The 22266-nt window shown below is 41.0% G+C and overlaps 1 protein-coding gene across 1 annotated transcript; it reads right to left on the minus strand.

Annotated features, from left to right (window-relative positions):
- Window positions 1-164: 164 nt before the first annotated feature.
- poc5 (POC5 centriolar protein homolog (Chlamydomonas)) lies at window positions 165-22266 on the minus strand. Its single transcript, XM_024003375.2, has 13 exons — window positions 22064-22266; window positions 21284-21367; window positions 15912-16065; window positions 15017-15124; window positions 14608-14810; window positions 13537-13713; window positions 13239-13343; window positions 12463-12642; window positions 11140-11311; window positions 2075-2211; window positions 1567-1668; window positions 1073-1255; window positions 165-932 (listed from the first exon to the last, which is right to left on the minus strand). The coding sequence occupies exons 2-13, from the start codon at window positions 21365-21367 to the stop codon at window positions 798-800; spliced, it is 1740 nt and encodes a 579-aa protein (XP_023859143.1). The 5' UTR covers window positions 22064-22266; the 3' UTR covers window positions 165-797.

A 22266-nucleotide genomic window follows, 5' to 3' on the forward strand; every position in this document is an offset into this window, starting at 1 on the left:
ATTCTTACAAAAGTGGTGATCCTAACTGACCTAAGACAGGGAATTTTTACTAGGGTTAAATGTCAGGATTTGTGAAAAACTGAGTTCAAATGTATTTGGCTAAGGTGTATGTAAACTTCCGACTTCAACTGTACATTAATTAGTGAATGGTTTATTATTCTAAGAATATTTGCAATTCATGTTTTATTCATGTTCAAGCAATTTACTGTAAAAGTTTATAGTGCAGATTTTGACCAAAACATGAACATATGGCCTTGATACAGTCCTGAAAACTTGACCACAAATGTTCTCAACACATCATCAACGCAATATTATTTCAAATATGCGTTTTCACACAACAGTCAAGAGACTGACTTTCCATCATTTAAAAACAACAAATAAAAAAACTGAAGAAAATACAAAAACAGTTCAGTCATTCACAATAAGAAGTAAAACTAGTGAAAAAGTCATTATCCAAATGCTCTGAAAAGACAAGGTGGTTCRAGCAGTCACCATTCTACCTTCCATTCCAGAGTGTTATCAGGTTTATTGATTGCATTTGAAAAGTTATTTTCTGTAATCCTAAACTTAGTTCTCACAGAAATGGTTCAGGTCCTTCATAGTTCTCTCATAGTAGTGAACGTGTGTGTGTGTGTGGTTACGTATGTGTAGAATATTTGGGAATATTCAATTCTGCACCTGTATCACCTTGACCAAGTCATGTACGGGAAGACTACTTGTATTTGCATATAAGGTAGTGGAATTTTCCTATGTGAACCATAGGTGATATTGTTGTGTGTGTGTGTGTGTGTGTGTGTTTACTCAACCACTTTGATAGAGTGTACGTGGTAGGCTGAGTGTGTTCTGGAGGAACTCTTGCTGCTGTAGGGGCCCTGGCCCTGCTGAGAGGAGGAGCGGGGGAACTTAGCTGCGGTGGCCTGACCCACCGTGAGCTAGGAGAGAGAAAGAGAGCGATAAGTGAGACAGGTTGAGGTCTGTTCAGCGAAGGAGTGTGTTTCTACAGATCATAAATCAACTTGTCTGGTGATTTTGGTTCATCGTAAAATAGACATGCTTGGTGATGATGGTGTACCTGTGTGACAGGGTGATGGCGCTCCACGATGACAGAGCTCATGGGAGGAGCCACACCCATGACCTGGAGGTTGCTGGAAGCACGGACGGAGCTGGGAGCGCGGAGGTCGGCGCGTGCCGTGATGCGAGCGGTCACGGTTTTGGAGGCTTTCTGTTGACCCGATGTGATCACCCGTGTACTGACCTGATACAAATGATGATCATTAAGGAACAGTCAACAAATACGCGTGACCTTTCACTTTGTTTGATAAATGGTGAGGAAAAGGTCACAGTAAKCAGAGACAGTGGCTGACAACCTTTTCTCAAACACTTCCCATCGTGGATTTCAGATTGGGTGAAWCTCCCTCTAGCCAATGATTACACCAATCCYATGCAATGATTGTAGATCCATGACAGGAAGTGTGCAAGTGCACACTTTAGGAGCGGGGTAGAGAATCGGGACATGGCCATAAGAAGKTCCCAGTGCCATAGACCATCGTCAATGCTAGTACTAACCTGTCTGTGGGAGCTTGCAGTGCCCCCTGGTGGTAGGGTGCTGTGGACCACCGTGGTTGAGGGGAACAACTCAACTCTGGAGGCTGGGATATTGGAACCCACCTGACGGAGAGAGGGAGAGAGTGAGTGGGCAAATATTAAGAGTGCAGGTAGAAACCCATACACAGGAAAGGAGATGAAGAAATGAGACAAACTGATGCCCTGTAAATATAACAGGTCTATCCAATGTATCACACAGAGGCCTCTTGTGTGTGTTTGAGGAGTCAGCAGTCATAAACCATTATCTTGAGACAGGCTGTGACTGAACATTGTGTAGTGGCAATTATAAAATACTGTTAGTGAGAAAATGTTTAGTCTTGAGAAAGAATAAATACAACTGCAGCAAATGATATGACAATATGATGTTTAATGATGGCGGAACCTGATCCATAGMAGTAGTGATTGCCATTGCATTTATGGACTGTAACCAGGGTGTGTGTGCGTGCATGTGTGTGTGTCAGCGTCTCACTGTCTCCTCTGCGTCACTCTGGGACGGTGGTACAGGGGGGTCAAAGTGGACCGGGCTGAACCGAGTGGAGGAGGCAGGCCTTTGCTGGAGATGGGCCAATGAGCCGGTGCCAGGATCATCCCGAGGGGGCGGAGGATCTATGGAGGGAAGACCAATAACAGCAGTCATATAATCACCTGTACACAGGCTTAAGTCCTGAAGCCAGACRAGCTTCATGACTGGACATGTGAAAGCTGATAATCAAATAAGCCCAGTATAATCAAATCTGACCAACATAAATCACATTCTGTAATTTGCAGACAGTGGCCCTGTCAATTATAAAACAAAAGACAAATTACTGTATGACATTCCAGATTATTCTGATGAGAAAATTTGAATTAGATTTAAACCCCCTCCCCCCCCAAAATGACAAAACTCAAATCAGACACATAAATATATGTGTTGAAACTAGAACCACACTTTAAGTTCAAGCTGAATCCCTAAAATCTCATGCATGCATTTGCGGACGACGACCGCCACACCAAGGTTACAACCTTCACACAGCACCACGCAGTCAGCATTTCCAAAGATTTACCATCATCACGCAAGGAGCCAAAGTGTCTAAGTGTCACACTGCAGAAACAGTGTCTGTGTTTTAGGGTAACAGAGCCTAGGCAATAGACTAATAAACAATGCGTGGCTTGATCAGATACAACTGGGGGAGGTAGTATAATATAGGGGTGGGCATTAGACATTTTTGGACTGTTCGAGTAAAATATATATTTTTACAACACAAGGCCCGCACTGTTTATATGCCAACAGTGAGCAACAATGCCTAATTAAATCATAACCATTACAGATCAATCCTAATTGCTGAATTGTCCCATATATATATATCTTAGTACCAGTCAAAAGTTTGGACACACCTACTCATTCAAGGGTTTTTCTTTATTTTTACTATTTTCTACATTGTAGAATAATAGTGAAGACATCAAAACTATAAAACAACACATATGGAATCCTGTAGAAACAAAGTGTTAAATCAAAATATTTTTTATTTGAGATTCTTAAAAGTAGCCACCCTTTGCCTTGATGACAGCTTTGCACACTCTTGGCATTCTCTCAACCAGCTTCATGATGTAGTCACCTGGAATGCATTTCAATTAACAGGTGTGCCTTGTTCAAAGTGAATTTGTGGAATTGATTTCCTTCTTAATACGTTTGAGCCAATCAGTTACAGTGGGGAGAACAAGTATTTGATACACTGCCGATTTTGCAGGTTTTCCTACTTACAAAGCATGTAGAGGTCTGTAATTTTTATCATAGGTACACTTCAACTGTGAGAGACGGAATCTAAAACAAAAATCCAGAAAATCACATGTATGATTTTTAAGTAATAATTTGCATTTTATTGCATGACATAAGTATTTGATCACCTACCAACCAGTAAGAATTCCGGCTCTCACAGACCTGTTAGTTTTTCTTTAAAAGCCCTCCTGTTCTCCACTCATTACCTGTATTAACTGCACCTGTTTGAACTCTTACCTGTATAAAAGACACCTGTTCACACACTCAATCAAACAGACTCCAACCTCCCACAATGGCCAAGACCAGAGAGCTGTATAAGGACATCAGGGATAAAATTGTAGACATGCAACAGGCTGGGATGGCTACAGGACAATAGGCAAGCAGCTTGGTGAAAGGCAAAACTGTTGGCGCAATATTAGAAAATGGAAGAAGTTCAAGATGACGGTCAATCACCCTCGGTCTGGGGCTCCATGCAAGATCTCACCTCGTGGGCATCAATGATCATGAGGAAGGTGAGTTATCAGCCCAGAACTACACGGCAGGACCTGGTCAATGACCTGGAGAGAGCTGGGACCACAGTCTCAAAGAAAACCATTAGTAACACACTACACCGTCATGGATTAAAATCCTGCAGCGCACGCAAGGTCCACCTGCTCAAGCCAGCGCATGTCCAGGCCCGTCTGAAGTTTGCCAATGACCATCTGATGATCCAGAGGAGGAATGGGAGAAGGTCATGTGTCTGATGAGACAAAAATAGAGCTTTTTGGTCTAAACTCCACTCGCCGTGTTTGGAGGAAGAAGAAGGAATAGTACAACCCCAAGAACACCATCCCAACCGTGAAGCATGGAGGTGGAAACATCATTCTTTGAGGATGCTTTTCTGCAAAGGGTACAGGATGACTGCACCGTATTGAGGAGGATGGATGGGCCATGTATCGCGAGATCTTGGCCAACAACCTCCTTCCCTCAGTAAGAGCATTGAAGATGGGTCGTGGCTGGTCTTCCAGCATGACAACGACCGAAACACACAGCCAGGGCAACTAAGGAGTGGCGCCGTAGAAGCATCTCAAGGTCTGGAGTGGCCTAGCCAGTCTCCAGACCTGAACCCAATAGAAAATCTTTGGAGGGAGCTGAAAGTCCGTATTGCCAGCGACAGCCCCGAAACCTGAAGGATCTGGAGAAGATCTGTATGGAGGAGTGGGCCAAAATCCCTCTGCAGTGGTGTGCAAACCTGGTCAAGAACTACAGAAACGTATGATCTCTGTAATTGCAAACAAAGGTTTCTGTACCAAATATTAAGATCTGCTTTTCTGATGTATCAAATACTTATGTCATGCAATAAAATGCAAATTAATTACTTAAAAATCATACAATGTGATTTTCTGGATTTTTGTTTTAGATTCCGTCTCTCATAGTTGAAGTGTACCCATGATAGAAATTACAGACCTCTACATGCTTTGTAAGTAGGAAAACCTGCAAAATCGGCAGTGTATCAAATACTTGTTCTCCCACTGTATGTTGTGACAAGAGGTGGGTGATACAGAAGATAGCCCTATTTGGTAAAAGACCAAGTCCATTTTATGTCAAGAACAGCTCAATAAGCAAAGAGAAATGACAGTCCATCATAACTTTAAGACATGAAGTCAGTCAATTCGCAAAACCATCAGCGTATGATGAAACTGGCTCTCATGAGGACCGCCACAGGAAAGGAAGACCCAGAGTTACCTCTGCTGCAGAGGATAAGTTCATTAGAGGTTTTTTTTTTTTTTTTTTGGGGGGTTGGATCAGCTAATCTTGCGGAAAGAATGTTGCTTCCAATGTAATTGTCTGCATCATTTCCAATCCCCCATATTTTTTGGTAAATATATATATCCATACACGCATGCACATATACACATATATACATACACATACCTATATAGACAACATACTTTTTTTAAAGAATATACTTTATTATTATTCCCCGCACCCTACCACCGATCCCCCAATTGGAGTAAACTAATAAACACTTCGCTTTTACCTTTCAATTATACATCTTATACCCATCTTACAACACAGTCCACTTTTACAATAGTCTCTCTTATTTGTTCTTAGTCCTTCCTATTTCTGTTGTCCATCCAATTTTATTTCCACTTGTAACTGTGCTATTTCACAAAAGCTCCGCACCTATACACATTTCACAGATCCCGTATGCCCTACATTGTTTATCTTGTTATTAGTCCCACCCTTCAGTTCCACTCAACCCCTCCCATCTATCTTCCAACATCATCCATTTCGGATTTTTATTTGCCATATAATTTTTCAACTGTGCTGTGATGCTTCACAAAAGACTTGAACCTTCCTATTCTCATAGCTTCTATAGATTGTAAATTAAAAATAAACATTTTTGCTAAAATAATTATTATTTATTGATTGATTGACTATGGCTTTTCAAATCCCCAGTATTGCTATCTGTAGCGTTAGTTTTAGGCAAATGTTGCAATTCTTCAGCCATTCCTGGACCTGTGACCAAAAACGAGCTACATATGGACAATACCAAAATAAATGATCTAATGACTCTGCCTCCTCACAACAGAATCTGCAGAGCTGGGAAGATTGTATACCCCATATATATAACATTCTATTAGTTGCAAGAATTTTGTACAGTAATTTAAATTGAAAATTCGAAGTTTTGAATCCGGCGTTTTGTTTGCGTATCAATTCATAAACCATGTGCCATGGAATGGGTACATCGAAAATCTCTTCCCAACTATTTTGCAATTTATATGGCACAGCTGTCAGTTTTTTGGTCCTTAAATGAAATTGGTATATGTTTTATTTATCACACTTTTCTTTAACCATTTATGTTCTTTAATACAGGGCCAACATACAAGTTCCTTACTTTTTTCCCCTTCTACTTGCCTCTTCCATTTTTGTGTAATGCTGCAATTAATTGTGTTAATTTTGGGTAGAGCAGACATTTCCATATGTCTGTGTTAGCTGCATGTGTGACATAACTCCACCAGTCCTATTTATGACATCATTCACAAAAATTATACCTTTTTTAAACATTTCTTCAATAAATACAGTTTTTTTTATCAATACTATATTTGAATTTAACCACAATATTTGTTGTACTATTTGTTCCGTCCTTTCAGGTGGATTAAACTGAAATTGCAACCAACTTTCTAAGGCTTGTTAAAAAATAAGGATATTTGGAGATTATTTCCTTTTCAAACAACCGAAAGTGAGCAGGTGTAATCTGAATAAAGGGGAAAAGGCCCTTCTTGAATATAGGATGAGACATTCGTACCAATTTACTAGGGAACCAGTTGGATTTAAGTATAACTTTTGTATGACTGATGCCTTTAGTGAGGAGTCTAATGCTTTAATATTTAATAATTTCTGCCCTCCGAATTCATATTCGTTATATAAATAGGCCCTTTTAATTTATCTGGCTTGCCGTTCCAAATAAAATGGAAAATTTTTTTGTTCATATAAATTAAAAAGCAGGTCACTAGTGTAGGCAAAACCATAAGCAAATAGGTAAACTGTGATATGACTAAAGAGTTAATCAGGGTGATTTTTCCACAAATAGACAGGTATTTTCCTTTCCATGGTAGCAAGATCTTATCTATTTTTGCTAACTTTCTATAAAAATGTATTGGAGTGAGATCATTTCTTTCTTTTGGGATTTTTATACCGAGTATGTCCACATCTCCGTCAGACCATTTAATTGGTAAACTACATGGCAATATAAAATGTGTATTTTTAGTGATCCAATACGTAATATGGTACAATTATCATAATTTGGTTTTAATCCAGAGAGGATAGCAAAGGTATCTAGATCCTCTATGAGCCCTGGAGGGACTCTAGTTGTGGTTTTAAAAGAAAACATGAATCATCAGCGTACAATGACAACTTAGTTTTTAAGCCACGGATTTAATCCCTTAATATTAATGTTTGATCTAATTTTAACAGCTAACATTCGATGGCAATAATAAATAGATATGCCGATAGTGGACAACCTTGTTTTACTCCTCTAGATAGTTTAAAACTTTCTGAGATGTAGCCATTATTTACTATTTTACACCGAGGGTTACTATACAAATTTTAACCCATTTTATAAGAGATCCCCAAAATTGAAATATTCTAGGCATTATATATAAATTCCAGTCGTACTTTATCAAAAGCTTTTCAAAATCAGCTATGAAAACCAGGCCTGGTGTCCCCGATATTTCATAGTGTTCTATTGTTTCCAGTACTTGCCTTATATTATCTCCAATGTATCGTCCATGTAAAAAACCTGTTCGATTAGGATGAATAATATCTGACAAAACTTTTTTTATTCTATGCGCCAAGCATTTTGCTAGGATTTTTGCATCACAACACTGAAGTGTAAGAGGTCTCCAATTTTTTAATTGGACTGGATCTTTATATATACCACTTGGGTCCTGTTTCAGTAATAACGATATCAGACCTTCTTGTTGCGTGTCTGATAATCTACCATTTATATAGGAGTGTTAAAACAAGCTAATAATGGTCCTTTGAGTATATCAAAAAAAGTTTTGTATACTTCCACTGGTATGCCATCCAGCCCTGGAGTTTTCCCATCTTTAAAGGCCCCAATTGCATCAAGCAGTTTCCCTGTGAATTTGGCCTTCACATGAGTCTTTCTGTACAGATGTAATTTTACATTATTAATAGGAAAAAAATCCATACAATTAGTTTCAGTTAGTGGAGATGGAGAGCGCTGAAACGAAAACATATTCTTAAAGTACTTTACTTCCTCTTTCAAAATATCTTTTGGTGAATCATGCGTGACTCCATCATTTGTAACAAGTTTTAATACATTTTTTTTGGTATCATTTCTATATTGAAGATTGAAAAAGAATTGTGTGCATTTTTCCCCATATTCCATCCAGTTCGCCTATTATTTTAATAATTACACTGGATCTTTCTTGAATAAGTTCCTCCATTTCTTTTTGTTTTTCCTCTAACTTATTCTGTGCCTCTGTGTACCTTTTTATTGCTATCTAACTGTACTGTTAGTCCTTCAATTTCCTTTTTAATATGGACTCTTTTGATCTAAATTGCTTTTGTTTTAAAGATGAGTACTGAATTGCATGGCCTCTAAAGGCACACTTAAAAGTGTCCCATACAATAAGGGGATCTGCTGTACCTATGTTATGTCTGAAAAAGTCAGTTATAAAGTCTTCTGTCCTATTCTAAACAATTTATCATCTAGTAGACTTTGATTAAATTTCCAATATCCTCGCCACGTGGAAATTCTGTAGAAAATATATATGCCAATTATGTGATGATCCGACCGCATTCTATCCCCTATCAACACTTTTTTAACTTTTGGTGCCAGAGAGAATGGTATAGAAAGTAGTCAAGACGACTAGCTTATTCAGCTCCCCAATGTAATCTCACTAAATCAGGGTATTTAAGTCTCCATATATCCACTAATTCCAATATATCCATGACATTCATGATTTCCTTAAGTGCCTGAGGGTGATAGTTTGTAGTGTGATTTCCTTTCCGGTCTATAGAGGTATTTAAGACCGTATTAAAATCTCCCACTATAATAATAGAGTCTAGTGTTGCTTGTAGAGTTGATAAATTCTTATATATATTTTCAAAGAAGCTTGGATCATCATTATTCGGACCGTATAGGTTGACAAGCCATATTTGTTTATTGTCCAATAACATATTTAAAATAATCCATCTACCTTGAGGACCTGTTTGGACAATTTGCACATTTGGATCAAAATTATTGTTAATTAAGACCATCACCCCTTTTGAATTTCTTTGCCCATGGGAGAAATATATTTTGCCCCCCCAGTTCTTTTTCCACAAAACTTCATCTAAAACTGTTGAATGGGTTTCCTGTAAACAATAGATATTATAATCCTTCTCTTTTAGCCAGGTAAATACTGATCGTCTTTTCTTATTATCTGCTAAGCCATTACAATTGTAACTGGCTATACTTATTTCACCACTTACCATAATGAGACACACCTTTCATTCTTTTAATCAGAATATATTTTTGTAAACGTACTATTAAAAAGTAACATAATGATTGAGTGTCTATATAGTTGTACCATGATATTTGCATTTCTACTAAGTAAACCTCCAATTGGTCCCTACTATTCCACGCGCTAAAAGCCCTCCTCAACCCGAGTTGGGTTGTCATCCCAATGCCCGGCAGAGCACCCTCTACCCCCTMTATCCCATAGCCCTGAACCGACTGGGATCCATCCTTTGAAAAGAGCATACAGTGCCATTTACCGGATTGTAGTAGATCAGTTGCCATATGCATTTCCATTGCCCTCACCTCTTTTTGTATTATTTATAGCTGTGGATCATCCTCTATTGTCCCTAACATCTTTTACTTCTTCCTTCGCAACAGTCGTGGGATACACACATACACTCACACACACACACACACACACACTCAGCCCTTACCCCCACACAACCATAAGCTCACTTCATTAGAGTTACCAGCCTCAGAAAACAGCAGTCCAAATAAATGCTTCACATAGTTCAAGTAACAGACACATCTCAACATCAACTGTTCAGAGGAGACTATGAATCAGGCCTTCATGGTGGAATTGCTGCAAAGAAACCACTACTAAAGGACATCAATAAGAAGAAGAGACTTGCTTGGGCTAAGAAACACGAGAAATGGACATTAGAACTGTAGAAATCTGTCCAAATTTGAGATTTTTAAGATATATAAACTGAATATTTTTCCAAATGAAAAAAGTTGCCAGTACGAAGTGATGCGCATTTCGAGTCTGGAAAAGTTAGTCTCAAAGATTGATAATTTGTAACGGGGCTCAATTTGGTGAATTGAAAGACTTGAAACATTTTTGGGGAGTTATCAACCAAAATCTGTTTTCTTTTCGATATACAGATGTTCTATTTAGTTTATTATGCCTGTTCTTTGGAATTTATCAAATGGATTACCATCTCCACATTGAACACTGTATGCTGATGAATTATGTCCCAGACATCTGTTTGATGAGTAGGCCTAGGCTTAATGATTCTAATGAAAAAACCCTCTTGATCTTTATCAAACTAATGTTTTTGCATATTTTTCAATGTGGAACCTGTCTATGTTTAGGGAGGGGGGTTATAGCCTAGGATAACCAATTCTAAATGGCACTAGCAATTCGCAAAGTAGCCTAAGAGGAAAATAGACGGGACGCAATTCTATTCATAGAATTATTCCAAAACTGCAGCTCGTTGTTGGAACACATATTTTCCTAATTCAATCAACCAGTCCATTTTCAATTTGTGATAACATGTTGTCACTTGTCAAGGAATGTAGCTTGTGTATCCCATCAGTTAGATACGTTTTTGTAGTCATTTATTTCTGTAGGCCTAACGTGAGCTTGTGTGTGTGCACTCAGCACCTGTGTGTAGAGGGAGTGGTGGAATGCATTTGAGTGAAGGAGACACAGAGGGGAAAGGGAATTTAGGGAGAAGACTGTTTGATGCTAGGCTTGTTAAAAATTTTAAAAAAGTGCCCCGCAAATGCAGATGTACAAATGGAACACTAGAATCCAAAACATTTGGGACAACATTTCACTTGCCCGTTCTGGCAGCCACAAAGCACATTCCACTAAATAGTTTCACAGCACTTGAAAAGTTTTGACATCCGTTCGAGTACTAGATTACTCATGCCCATTCCTAGTATAATATACTTCTTTTAACAATCTGTTCTATGAATGAAAGTGTCAGGAACAGAGGGGTTTCTTGACAGAGCCGTGTGTGTGGGTGTTACTAACCGTGCAGGTCGTGCTCCGCTCGTCCCTCTCCAGTGTGGAACATGCTGAGAGCCTCCATGTTGAGGGCACACACGCCCCTCATAAAGGCCTTCTTCATGGACTCCTCATAACGCTCCCTCTCGGAGTGCAGCCTCTGGATCTCAGCCTGGGCAGCATCCAGCGCTGCCACGTGCTACACAGAGGGAGAGGGAGGAGAGACAGGGAAGGAGAGAGAAGAATGACGGGGTGAAAGAGAGAGAGAAGGAGAGAGAGGGATTCATTAATTTATCATCATTGTTAACTGTACTGTAATTAAAATGCAAAGGTGACATTGGGGAAAACATAAATAAGAGGACTGGCTCGATTGTAACTGAGGAATGAGGTTGAAGGGTAGCTTGTTTCACTTCCTGAACTCTGAACTGACCACCTACTCCATGCTGCAATTCCTCGCTCTCGCTGTAATATCCATCTCTCCCTCCCTCTATCCCTCTCTAATAACTCTCTCTCTCTCTCCCAGGCTGTGTTCTGTTCTAGCTCTACTCTTTCTATGCACATCTACAGTACTGCCATTCCTCTCATCCACTCCGAAACCCTTCTCTTTACCCCCCCCCCTCACTTTTTGCTAGGCCTACAAGCCTTTACTACACTGTCTCAACACCACAGGAGGTTGGTGGCACCTTAATTGGGGAGGAAGGGCTTGTGATAATTGCTGGAGCGGAATGGTATCAAATACATCAAAACACTTGGGTTTCCATGTGTTTGACGCCATTCAATTCGCTCCGTTGCAGTCCTTATTATAAGCCGTCCTCCCCTCAGCTGCCTTCACTGCTCTACACGTCTATGGAACGGTCGATATTCCTCCATCCCTACCTCCTTCCCTCTTTCTCTCTCTCTCTGCGTGCTAGGCCCACTTCCTGCTCCTCTCTTTCACTGGGCTCTAACTGCAGCCTCCATCAACCAGGCTCACTCACTGCTATAGTGCAGCAATTATACATCAACATATTTCAAATCTCTTCACATAGCCCAACTTACAGAAAAACCTTCAAAAAGGTATATTTGCCATTTAAAAAGCTGAAAGGTGCCAGGCCTGCAGAACTATGCAGTATGGTGAATGACACTATTTCTGTAAGACAATGTTTATTCAGTTTCTCGGTTGTGCAGTAAGTGTAGTTAGCTACTGTTCTGTGCTCATGTGAAACGGTCTTCTTCTTTTAGGACAGAACACCATTTCAGAGTGCTGGAACCAGAGATCATATGTAATTCTATGGTTGGAACTGTATAGGCCTACTCTATGTAGCAACCTGTGTGTGTGTGTGTGTGTGTGTGTGTGTAGCTCCTCCCTACCTCTGCCATCTTGTCCTCATAGTCAGCTGACAGGCGCACACAGACCTCCTCTGCCCGGGCGCGGCACGCCTTCTCCACCTTCTCCTTCCAGCTCCCCTGGACCAGGTTGTGCCAGCCTGCCCACACCTTCCTCTTCAGCTGCAGACGATAGTGCTGCTCTGCCAGCCGGGCACTGTGGGCCTGGAGAGAGGGAGGGGAAGGGACACGGGGGACCGCAGGACAGACAAGGGACAGGAGGAGGAATGTTTAGGAAGACTCTGCTACACACAGGAATCAAACCGTCACATTTTAACAGGAAAGAACTTGGGATTTTCTACACTTCAGATATTTAGTGAAAAACGAGGTATTAAATACTGTCACATGGATGCAAATATCACTTATTTAACCCATGAATATCAGGCACCGGACCAATAATACTAGACATAATTTTAAAAATCACACGTGGAAAATCTAAGTGTGAAAACGTAATGTATGCATGTTCAATGTGATGTGACATGGTAATGCATGTGTCGGTTAATCATGCAGAGATCCAGGATTTGCATAACCCTGCTGGAGTACTGTCAGCGCTTAAATTGTACAGTTCACCAAGGATGTTATGACATTAATTTCACAGAATAGACACGTGCAACTCATTCCTTGGTTAAAGGGGTGAACTGTCATTTAAAAAACAGACATTAAGATGCAGTGTGCCGTATACGTGTGTCCCGTACCCACTGCTCCCCATCTCAACCACACCCTAGCCCTCTGAGGGAGACCCCTCTCTCCCTGTCTGTCACCTGCTCCCTGGCTTCGCTGTGCTGCAGTCTCCAGTGGGTGAAGGTCCTCATCAGCTCCAGCCTCTCCCTCTGTCTGTCCACAGCCTGGCTCAGGTTCACTATCACCTACAAGCAAAACAATACAAGTCACACACACACACACACACACACACACACACACACACACACACACACACACACACACACACACACACAGTTGAAGATAACTGTATGACTTGTCTTTACATAGGTAAGACCCTACCAGTAGTGGGTGTGTGGTGCGGAGGTGTGTGTGGTATGATATGTGTAGACTGCGTACCTCGTCCTTCCTCTGGTTGGAGGTCTCGTAGGTGTGGAGCAGTTCCTTCAGGCTGTCCATCTCTGCAGTGAGGCCTGCTATACAGGCAGCATGCTTCTCCCTCTCCTTCCTCACCTCCAGCTTGTGCTGCTCCATGAAGGCCAGCTTCCACTTCCTCAGCTCCATCAGCACGTTGGCCTGGAGTGGAGAGAAAGGGATGGAATGGTTTAACAAAGAAACATAGCAGTCCACTTCAACGGCACAATAGAGATACTGAATCACAAATGGCAAATCAAGAATCAGATGAGGACTTCCTGATCATTTAGGAAACACATCACTGAAAGAGACATCTGATAAGCGCTGTAGATGCGGTAACGAGGTCAATGGAACACAGACCGTGGGGGATAGAAGAGGGACGCCGGATTGGCACACATTCAACAAATCTGATCTAACAAAGTGGATATTGGTCAAATCCGACATGATTGATGCATCGTAACAGGCCCACACTGTGGTTGCTAAAGTCAGATTTGGATTTATTTGGCTGTTTTTCGCTGCATAACATTTAGAAATAGTCCCTTTTCAGGTTTAGAAATGACTGCTAAATGCTAACTCCTGTTCGTATAAGCAGGTAGCATAGCTAGCATAGAGAAATCGGTGGTGGTAGTCAAGTGTTTTTAAACTGTAATGCAGTTGATTGGTGACGATGACATGAACATATTATTGGGTTTGACATCCATACAGCATTATACTCTGATTTCTACCTCAACATAGTGTGAAATACACATATAAACAATAGCCTAAATGTACGCTAATTTTCCTGGGGGGCAATGAGGAGATTCGGGATCTTCCCCTCCCCATGCGTTTCCATTGTTTTGGTCGAGTACCACTGGCCTCTTTACCGCATCTATCAGGCCAACAGAACATAACCCTAGAGCACCAATTTGTAAGTCGCTCTGGATAAGAGCGTCTGCTAAATGACTTAAATGTAAATGTAAACACAGCCTCATAGAACACAGCCTCTATTCTCGCCAAGCTAAAACAAAATCGCCAGACATTGAATAGACAGACAATAAAGAGGCAGGGCAGGCTAACCTTGAGCTTGTCGCTCCAGGTGTCCAGGATGTTCTCCATCTTGTTCAGGTTCTCCTCAGAGATAAACATCTCCGTCACCACGGTGACCAGGGGGTCTGGACTGCCGTGTCTGGAGCTCTCAGACGGCGTCGGCAGTCTGTCTGAGTGTCTGTCTGAGTGAGCGTCTGAGGCAACAGATGACCTGCCAGCCATCACTTCATTACCTGGAGGTCAAGAGACTGGGTTGATTTTCTGCACACAAACCTGATAAAGAACCACAGTGGTCCCAAAGAATGTTTGATGCTCTGGGAGCATCAAAATAGTATACTATAATTGTATATATCCCATGCCTGTTCAGTCTCATGGTCTTTATAATAATGCTTTTTATTGGACTATAGTTATAAAGCATGTGTTGGCTGTGTGTATTTACCCTCAAAGGTGTGTGAGTGTGCCCTGGGCTCCACTATAAAAGGGGAGGCCCGTGCTGACCTCACTCCCATGCTACAGCGTCTCCCATCTTCAGCTTCAGAAACTGAGCCTAAGAGGCAGAGAGAGCCGGAGAGAGAAACAGTGATAGAGAAACAGAGAGTGCGTGTGATGGTAAGAATACTAAGTAAGAAAACTCTGGCTCTTCATCCAGGAATGCATTTATGGCAATATCTTAATTAAACCCTGCAGTGAGAAGAAAAAAAGGCTGTACTCTAAAGAGCAGTTTGGGCAGGATGCCAGCATATCATTACCAATCAGGCGCACAAAATCCTGCCTGCTTTTTACATCCCAGTACACTACTCCATGACAGTTTAAGCTCTACAACTGAGAATGCCGTGGTCTGGAGAAAAGACTGATAGACTGGGTGTAAGCTGCGTGTAAGCTTGCTTGTGGCAGGGAACAGAGAATGAATGGTTCTTCTGATATTAAATAGAATACCTCAGACACCTACACACCTGTAATGTACGGTCTGATATCATTCTCAGTTATATGATTAACTAATAGTGTCAATGCCTCTCAGTCTGTGTTTTAGGACAGGTCTTGGCTATCATCAAGCAGTTAATCTCTCCATGTCAAGTGTTTGGGTACTTGTGAAATACACATGGAACATTCAACAGCTTGTTGGGCTTGGTGCAATCGAGTCTGTGTGTGCCCAGGTTAAAAGACAGCGACAGAGAGAGGAGCATTTCTTAACAGAAAGACCCAAAGCAGGAGAGAAGCCAAATCCTTTATGACAGTGGATCATTTGAAGGGAGCAATGTGGAGGGCCTCAAGCTGTGCGTCTGTCAAAACGGCTTAGTGTAACGAGTGTGCGGGTGAGCAGCGGCCCACTGTACCTGCTGAGCGATGGGACCTCGCGTCATCATTTCCACGGGAACTCCGTCCATCCGCAGACAGTTGTGAGGCACTCAGAAGCTGCAGTTGAGCGGCGGGCTGCGGGTCATACTTAGGAGTGACCACTGCGTAGCGGAGAAGTTCTTCATATTCATCCTGTCCATCATATGAGAAGAGACATTGAAACGGGGCGGCAGGTAGCCTAGTGGTTAGAGCGTTGGGCCAGTAACCAAAAGGTTGCTGGATCGAATCCCCGAGCTGACAAGGTAAAACAAATCTGTTGTCCTGCCCCTGAACAAGGCAGTTAACCCAGGGGGGGGCATCATTGTAAATAAGAATTTGTTCTTAACTGACTTGCCTAGTTAAATAAAGGTTTAAAAAATGTGAATTAAAAAAAGTGTGAATAAAGTTCTGCTTACTGCGTAGATAGGTTAGTTACTAGTTACCACAGCAACAAAGCTCCCACCCTCATCCGACCGTGAGGCTGCCTGAGCGGCCCATTCAACATCACCAGCTGTCATCATAGGCAACACTATGGTGAGAAACATTTCGGTTCCCAAGGCAGAAACCCTGTGCTACACGAGTACAGGACATCACAAGGCTGCTTCTGACAGTTCTACGACAAATGCCGGGAGCTGACACTGTCGTAGCCCATGTGGGGTCAAACGACGTCAGGAGGGCTAGTTCGGAACATTTTAAATTTGATTTTAAATAACTGATTTTTGCATTAAAAGACTCCAAAAAAATGGCCATTCATTTCAGGTCCAGTACCATCGTTGGGCTGTYGGTGTGAAAGATTCAGCAGACTGCTGGCATTACACATCTGGCTAAAAGACTCATTGCTCTGCTGGAGTCACTTGTATAGATAACTTTGATACCTTCTGGAAATAGAAGATACTCTACAGGAATGAAGGAGTCCATCCAAATCATCTTGGCTCCTGTCCATGCATTTCAAGGCTGCGTTGAAAAAATGACTGTTCAATGATCCAAGACCAGCTCAGTTAACCACTACCATTGAGACAATGAGTCGTCATAATGCTGCATCAAATGTACATGATCTTAGGGGCATTGGCAAACACAATGTAAGTAACTTCATTTATGTGCCCCTAATTGCACCGAATACTTCTGTTTATCCTACAGCTATTGTAAGCAGTAATCATGAGCCTATGAACCAGAGTTACATTGTTAGCACTGAGGCAGTGTGCCCTAGTAGGAAGACCACATTGCGCAGGTCACCCTGCACTATCAGCTCCAATATAAATAACACGAGTAAGTCTACCTCTGATAAGCTTCCCAGTAAAGCATTAAAAACAATCAAGCAACCCAGAAAAGCGCTAAAATTAACTCATATTAACATATGCAGCCTGAGAAACAAGGTCCATGAAGTCAATAACTTGCTTGTAACAGCTGACATTCATATTCTGACTATCTCTAAAACTCACTTAGATGATACCTTTGATGATACAGTGGTAGCAATACATAGTTATAACATCTACCGAAAAGACAGAAATGCCAACTGGGGGCGGTGGTGCGGTGTATATTCAGAACCACATTCCTGTAAAGCTTAGAGACGATCTAATGTTAAATACTGTTGAAGTAATAGGTTAATATGCCTCACCTAAAGCCCATTCTGTGAGAAGCAGCTATAGCCCACCAAGTGCTAACAGTCAGTATCTGGATAATATGTGTGAAATGCTTGATCATGTACGTGATATCAACAGAGAAGTATATTTTCTGGGTGATTTAAATATTTACTGGCTATTATCAAGCTGCCCACTCAAGAAAAAACTGGAAACTGTAACCAGTGCCTGCAACCTGGTTCAGGTTGTCAGTCAACCTACCTGGGTAGTTACAAACAGCACAGCAATTAAATCATCAACATGTATTGATCACATCTGTACTTATGCTGCAGAAATTTGCTTTAAAGCAGTATCCAAATCCATAGGATGCAGTGATCACAATATAATAGCCATATCTAGGAAAACCAAAGTTCCAAAGGCTGGGCCTAATATAGTGTATAAGAGGTCATGCAATAAGTTTTGTAGTGATTCATGTGTTGATGATGTAAAGAATATTTGCTGGTCTATGGTGTGTAATGAGGAGCAACCAGATGCTGCACTTGACACATTAATGAAATTGCTCATTCCAGTTACTAACAAGCACGCACCCATTGGGAAATTCACTGTAAAAACTGTTAAATCCCCTTGGATTAATGAGGAATTTAAACTTTATGATTGAGAGAGATGAGGCAAAAGATATGGCAAAGAAGTCTGGCAGCCCAACTGATTGGAAAACGGATTGCATATTAAGAAATCATGTGACTAAACTAAAAAATTATAAAAATAAACTATACTACAAAACAAAGACAAATTAGATAAAGAATGATAGTAAAAAGCTTTGGGGCACCTTAAATCAAATTATGGGAAAGAAAGCCAACTCGGCTCCATCATTCATTGAATGAGATGGCTCATTCATCATAAAGCCCACTGATATTTCCAACTACTTTAATGACTTTTTCATTGGCAAGATAAGCAAACTTAGGGATGACATGCCAGTAACAAACGCTGACACTACACATCCAAGTATATCGGAGCAAATTATGAAAGACAAGAATTGTACTTTTGAAATCCGTAAAGTCAGTGTCTATCAACAATGACAAGCCACCAGGGTCTGACAATCTAGATGGAAAATGACTGAGGATAATAGCAGACGATATTGCCACTCCTATTTGCCACATCTTCAATTTAAGCCTACTAGAAAGTGTGTGCCCTCAGGCCTGGAGGGAAGCTAAGGTCTTTCCGCTACCCAAGAATAGTAAAGCCCCCTTTTTATTTTATTTAACCTTTATTTAACCAGGAAGGGCTCATTGAGATTTAAAATCTCTTTTTCAAGAGCTTCCTGGCCAAGATAGGCAGACAGACAACATGAAAAACTACAAGTACCGGTAATCTAGTAAAAACCATTGAATTCACAAGAGTATAACAAAATCAAAAACAGCAAATTAAAAACATTGACAGGTCAGGGAATCAGCCTCAAAATCCTTCATCAATGATTTAAATCGGGACAAGTTCTTCCAGTTTTAAATTATTTTGTAAGGTGTTCCAAGACGATGGCGCAGAGTACATAAAAGACCTTTTACCAAATTTAGTTCGGARATTTGGAACAGTTAGCAGGATAAAGTCCAGCGAACGAAGAGAGTACCCACCACATTTCTGAACAATAAAAATGCCCAAATAAAAAGGTAGTAAATCCAAAATGGCTTTGTAAATAAAAGTATACCAGTGACTGAGCCTACGAGTGACTAGAGAAGGCCAGCCAACCCTGGTATACAAAGTGCAGTGGTGCGTAAGGGTTTTGCAGTTTAAAATAAATCTCAAAGTGCCATGGTAAAGAGTGTCAATTGATCTCAAACACTGAGCGGAAGCATTCATATATAAAATATCCCCATAGTCTTTACTGGCTCAAATAGCCAACCAATCAGCCTGTTACCAACCAATTAGTAAACTTCTGGGAAAAATGGTGTTTGACCAGATGCAACGCTATTTCACAGTAAACAAATTGACAACAGACTTTCAGCACGCTTATAGGGAAGGACACTCAACAAGCACAGCACTTACACAAATGACTGATGATTGGCTGAGAGACATTGATGATAAAATGATTGTGGGGGCTGTCTTGTTAGACTTCAGTGCAGCTTTTGACATTATCGATCATAGTCTGCTGCTGGAAAAARATATGTGTTATGGCTTTACACCCCGTGCTATAACGTGGATAAAGAGTTACTTGTCTAACAGAACACAGAGGGTGTTCTTTAATGGAAGCCTCTCAAACATAATCCAGGTAGAATCAGGAATTCCCCAGGGTAGCTGTTTAGGCCCCTTGCTTTTTAATTTTTTTACTAACGACATGCCACTGACTTTGAGTAAACCCAAAGTGCCTATGTATGCGGATGACTCTACACTATACATGTCATCTACTACAGCGACTGAAATGACTGCAACACTTAAAGAGCTGCAGTTAGTTTCAGAGTGGGTGGCAAGGAATAAGTTAGCCCTAAATATTTCTAAAACCAAAAGCATTGTATTTGGGACAAAACATTCACTAAACCCTAAACATCAACTTAATCTTATATAAAATCATGTGGAAATTGTGCAAGTTGAGATGACATAACTGCTCGGAGTAACCCTGGATTGTAAACTGTCATGGTCAAAACATATTGATACAATAGCAGCTAAAATGGGGAGAAATATCAATTTGTAAGTCGCTCTGGATAAGAGCGTCTGCTAAATGACTTAAATGTAAATGTAAATGTAAATATGTCCATAGTAAAGTGCTGCTCTGCCTTCTTAACATCACTATCAACAAGGCAGGTCCTACAGGCCCTAGTTTTGTCACACCTTGACTACTGTTCAGTCGTGTGGTCAGGTGCCACAAAAAAGGACTTAGGAAAATTACAATTGGCTCAGAACAGGGCAGCACAACTGGCCCTTGGATGTACACAGAGAGCTAATATTAATAATATGCATGTAAATCTCTCCTGGCTCAAAGTGGAGGAGAGATCGACTTCATCACTACTTGTATTTATGAGATGTATTGACATGTTGAATGCACCGAAGTGTCTGTCTAAACTACTGGCACACAGCTCAGACACCCATGCATACCCCACAAGACATGTCACAAGAGGTCTCTTCACAGTCCCCAAGTCCAGAACAGACTATGGGAGGCGCACAGTACTACATAGAGCCATGACTACATGGAACTCTATTCAACATCAAGTAACTGATGCAAGCAGTAAAATTTGATTTAAAAAACAGATTTTAAAAAACACTATATGGAACAGCGGGGACTGTGAAGCAACACAAACATAGGCACAGACAGCATTCACACACACACAAGATAACATACGCACTATACACACACATACACATGGATTTAGTGCATATGTGGTGGTGGTGGAGTAGGGGCCTGAGGGCACACAGTGTGTTGTGAAATCTGTGAGTGTATTATAATGTTTTTAAAATGGTATAAACTGCCTTAATTTTGCTGGACCCCAGGAAGAGTAGCTGCTATGGGGATCCATAATAAATGGCTAAACCCCACATATTTCTACAATTTCTTCTTAAAATCTGATTTTGAACCTAACCTTAACCCTTACCGTAACCACACTGCTTACTTTATGTCTAACCATAACCTTAAATGAAGACCAAAAGGCTCATTTTAGTTTCCATGGATTTACGATATTGACTTTGTGGCTGTGGTAACTTCAATTGCAACCTCATCAAAACAGTCAACTGATGAGTTTTAAAACATGAAGAATTGCATTTCTCTTTATGAACACATCTCCATAAATCTGTAAAAGTAAGTGCTTTGTTACCTGCAGCTCAGAGGAGACAGAGCTGCCCTGATCTGAGTCCCCTGGCAGAACTGGACTGCTCGGCTCCCCTTCATCTGAGGACATCTGAGGAAAGATACATAAAAATGCAACTGGTTGTTTTAACAGGAAGGGCACTTGGATGAAGTCAGATAGCATGATGACAAATACTACATAGCTCATTGAGATGTAAACCAACTACATAACTACTGTACTATATTCAAAGATTCAGCCTAGAAGAAGGACCAACATAAAGGTAGATAAGGTTAGGGTAGTCTCGCGAGGACAACCTACAAAATCTCGTTTGGTGATTGTCAGGGTCGGTGCTATTCGGAATCCTTGTCGGGAAGTCCCTACCCGTTGAAATTTAAATGCTTACAGTACGGTTTATGGTTAGGCAGAGTTTCCCAAACTCCTGGGGCACGTTTTGGTTTTTGCCCTAGCACTACGTCCGTGCTATCCTTGGGACGGCCCTAACGTTACCCAATTGAAGTTGACATTTTAAATGGTTAGGTAAGGTTCACGGTAGGGACGTCCCTAGGATCACGAATAGCACAGACCATGTTCATTTTGATCAACATCATTTAGGCTAGCTAACTAGCCGGCGTTAATTTAGCTAATGTTAACCAGTATCAGTTCGCTAAATTAGCTAGCGTAGTAAACATAGCTAGCTAACAGTAGCAATAGCAAACTAGCGCTTCCACAAACACACACACGATGCAGCTTTGGAACGAATTTGTCTAATTTTGTCTTATATCACGTCCACATTTGCAAAAGTGTTACCTTGGTGCTTTGGAGTATCTCGAACTGCCTTCGTCTTGCGTTTGTTTTGTGTTATCAACTTGTTGATCTTGACAGTTTCAAATCGCTTGGTTTGTGTTTCAAACTGGCTAATTTTACAACAATGCGGGATTAGATTGGTTACTGAGTCGAAGGTCCCTACTAAACGACTTTTGATTGGGCAGCGCGTTTCTCTGGTAACAGTA

Source organism: Salvelinus sp. IW2-2015, linkage group LG15, assembly GCF_002910315.2.
Source record: "Salvelinus sp. IW2-2015 linkage group LG15, ASM291031v2, whole genome shotgun sequence".
Classification (NCBI taxonomy): domain Eukaryota; kingdom Metazoa; phylum Chordata; class Actinopteri; order Salmoniformes; family Salmonidae; genus Salvelinus; species Salvelinus sp. IW2-2015.

Coding starts and splice junctions, on each gene's coding strand:
- poc5 (XM_024003375.2), bottom strand. CDS start 21,367: ATGTCCTCAGATGAAGGGGAGCCGAGCAGTCCAGTTCTGCCAGGGGAC. Junction 1,669..2,074: donor AGAGTGACGCAGAGGAGACA/GTGAGACGCTGA, acceptor TCTCTCCGTCAG/GTGGGTTCCAATATCCCAGC. Junction 1,256..1,566: donor CTGCAAGCTCCCACAGACAG/GTTAGTACTAGC, acceptor CATTTGTATCAG/GTCAGTACACGGGTGATCAC.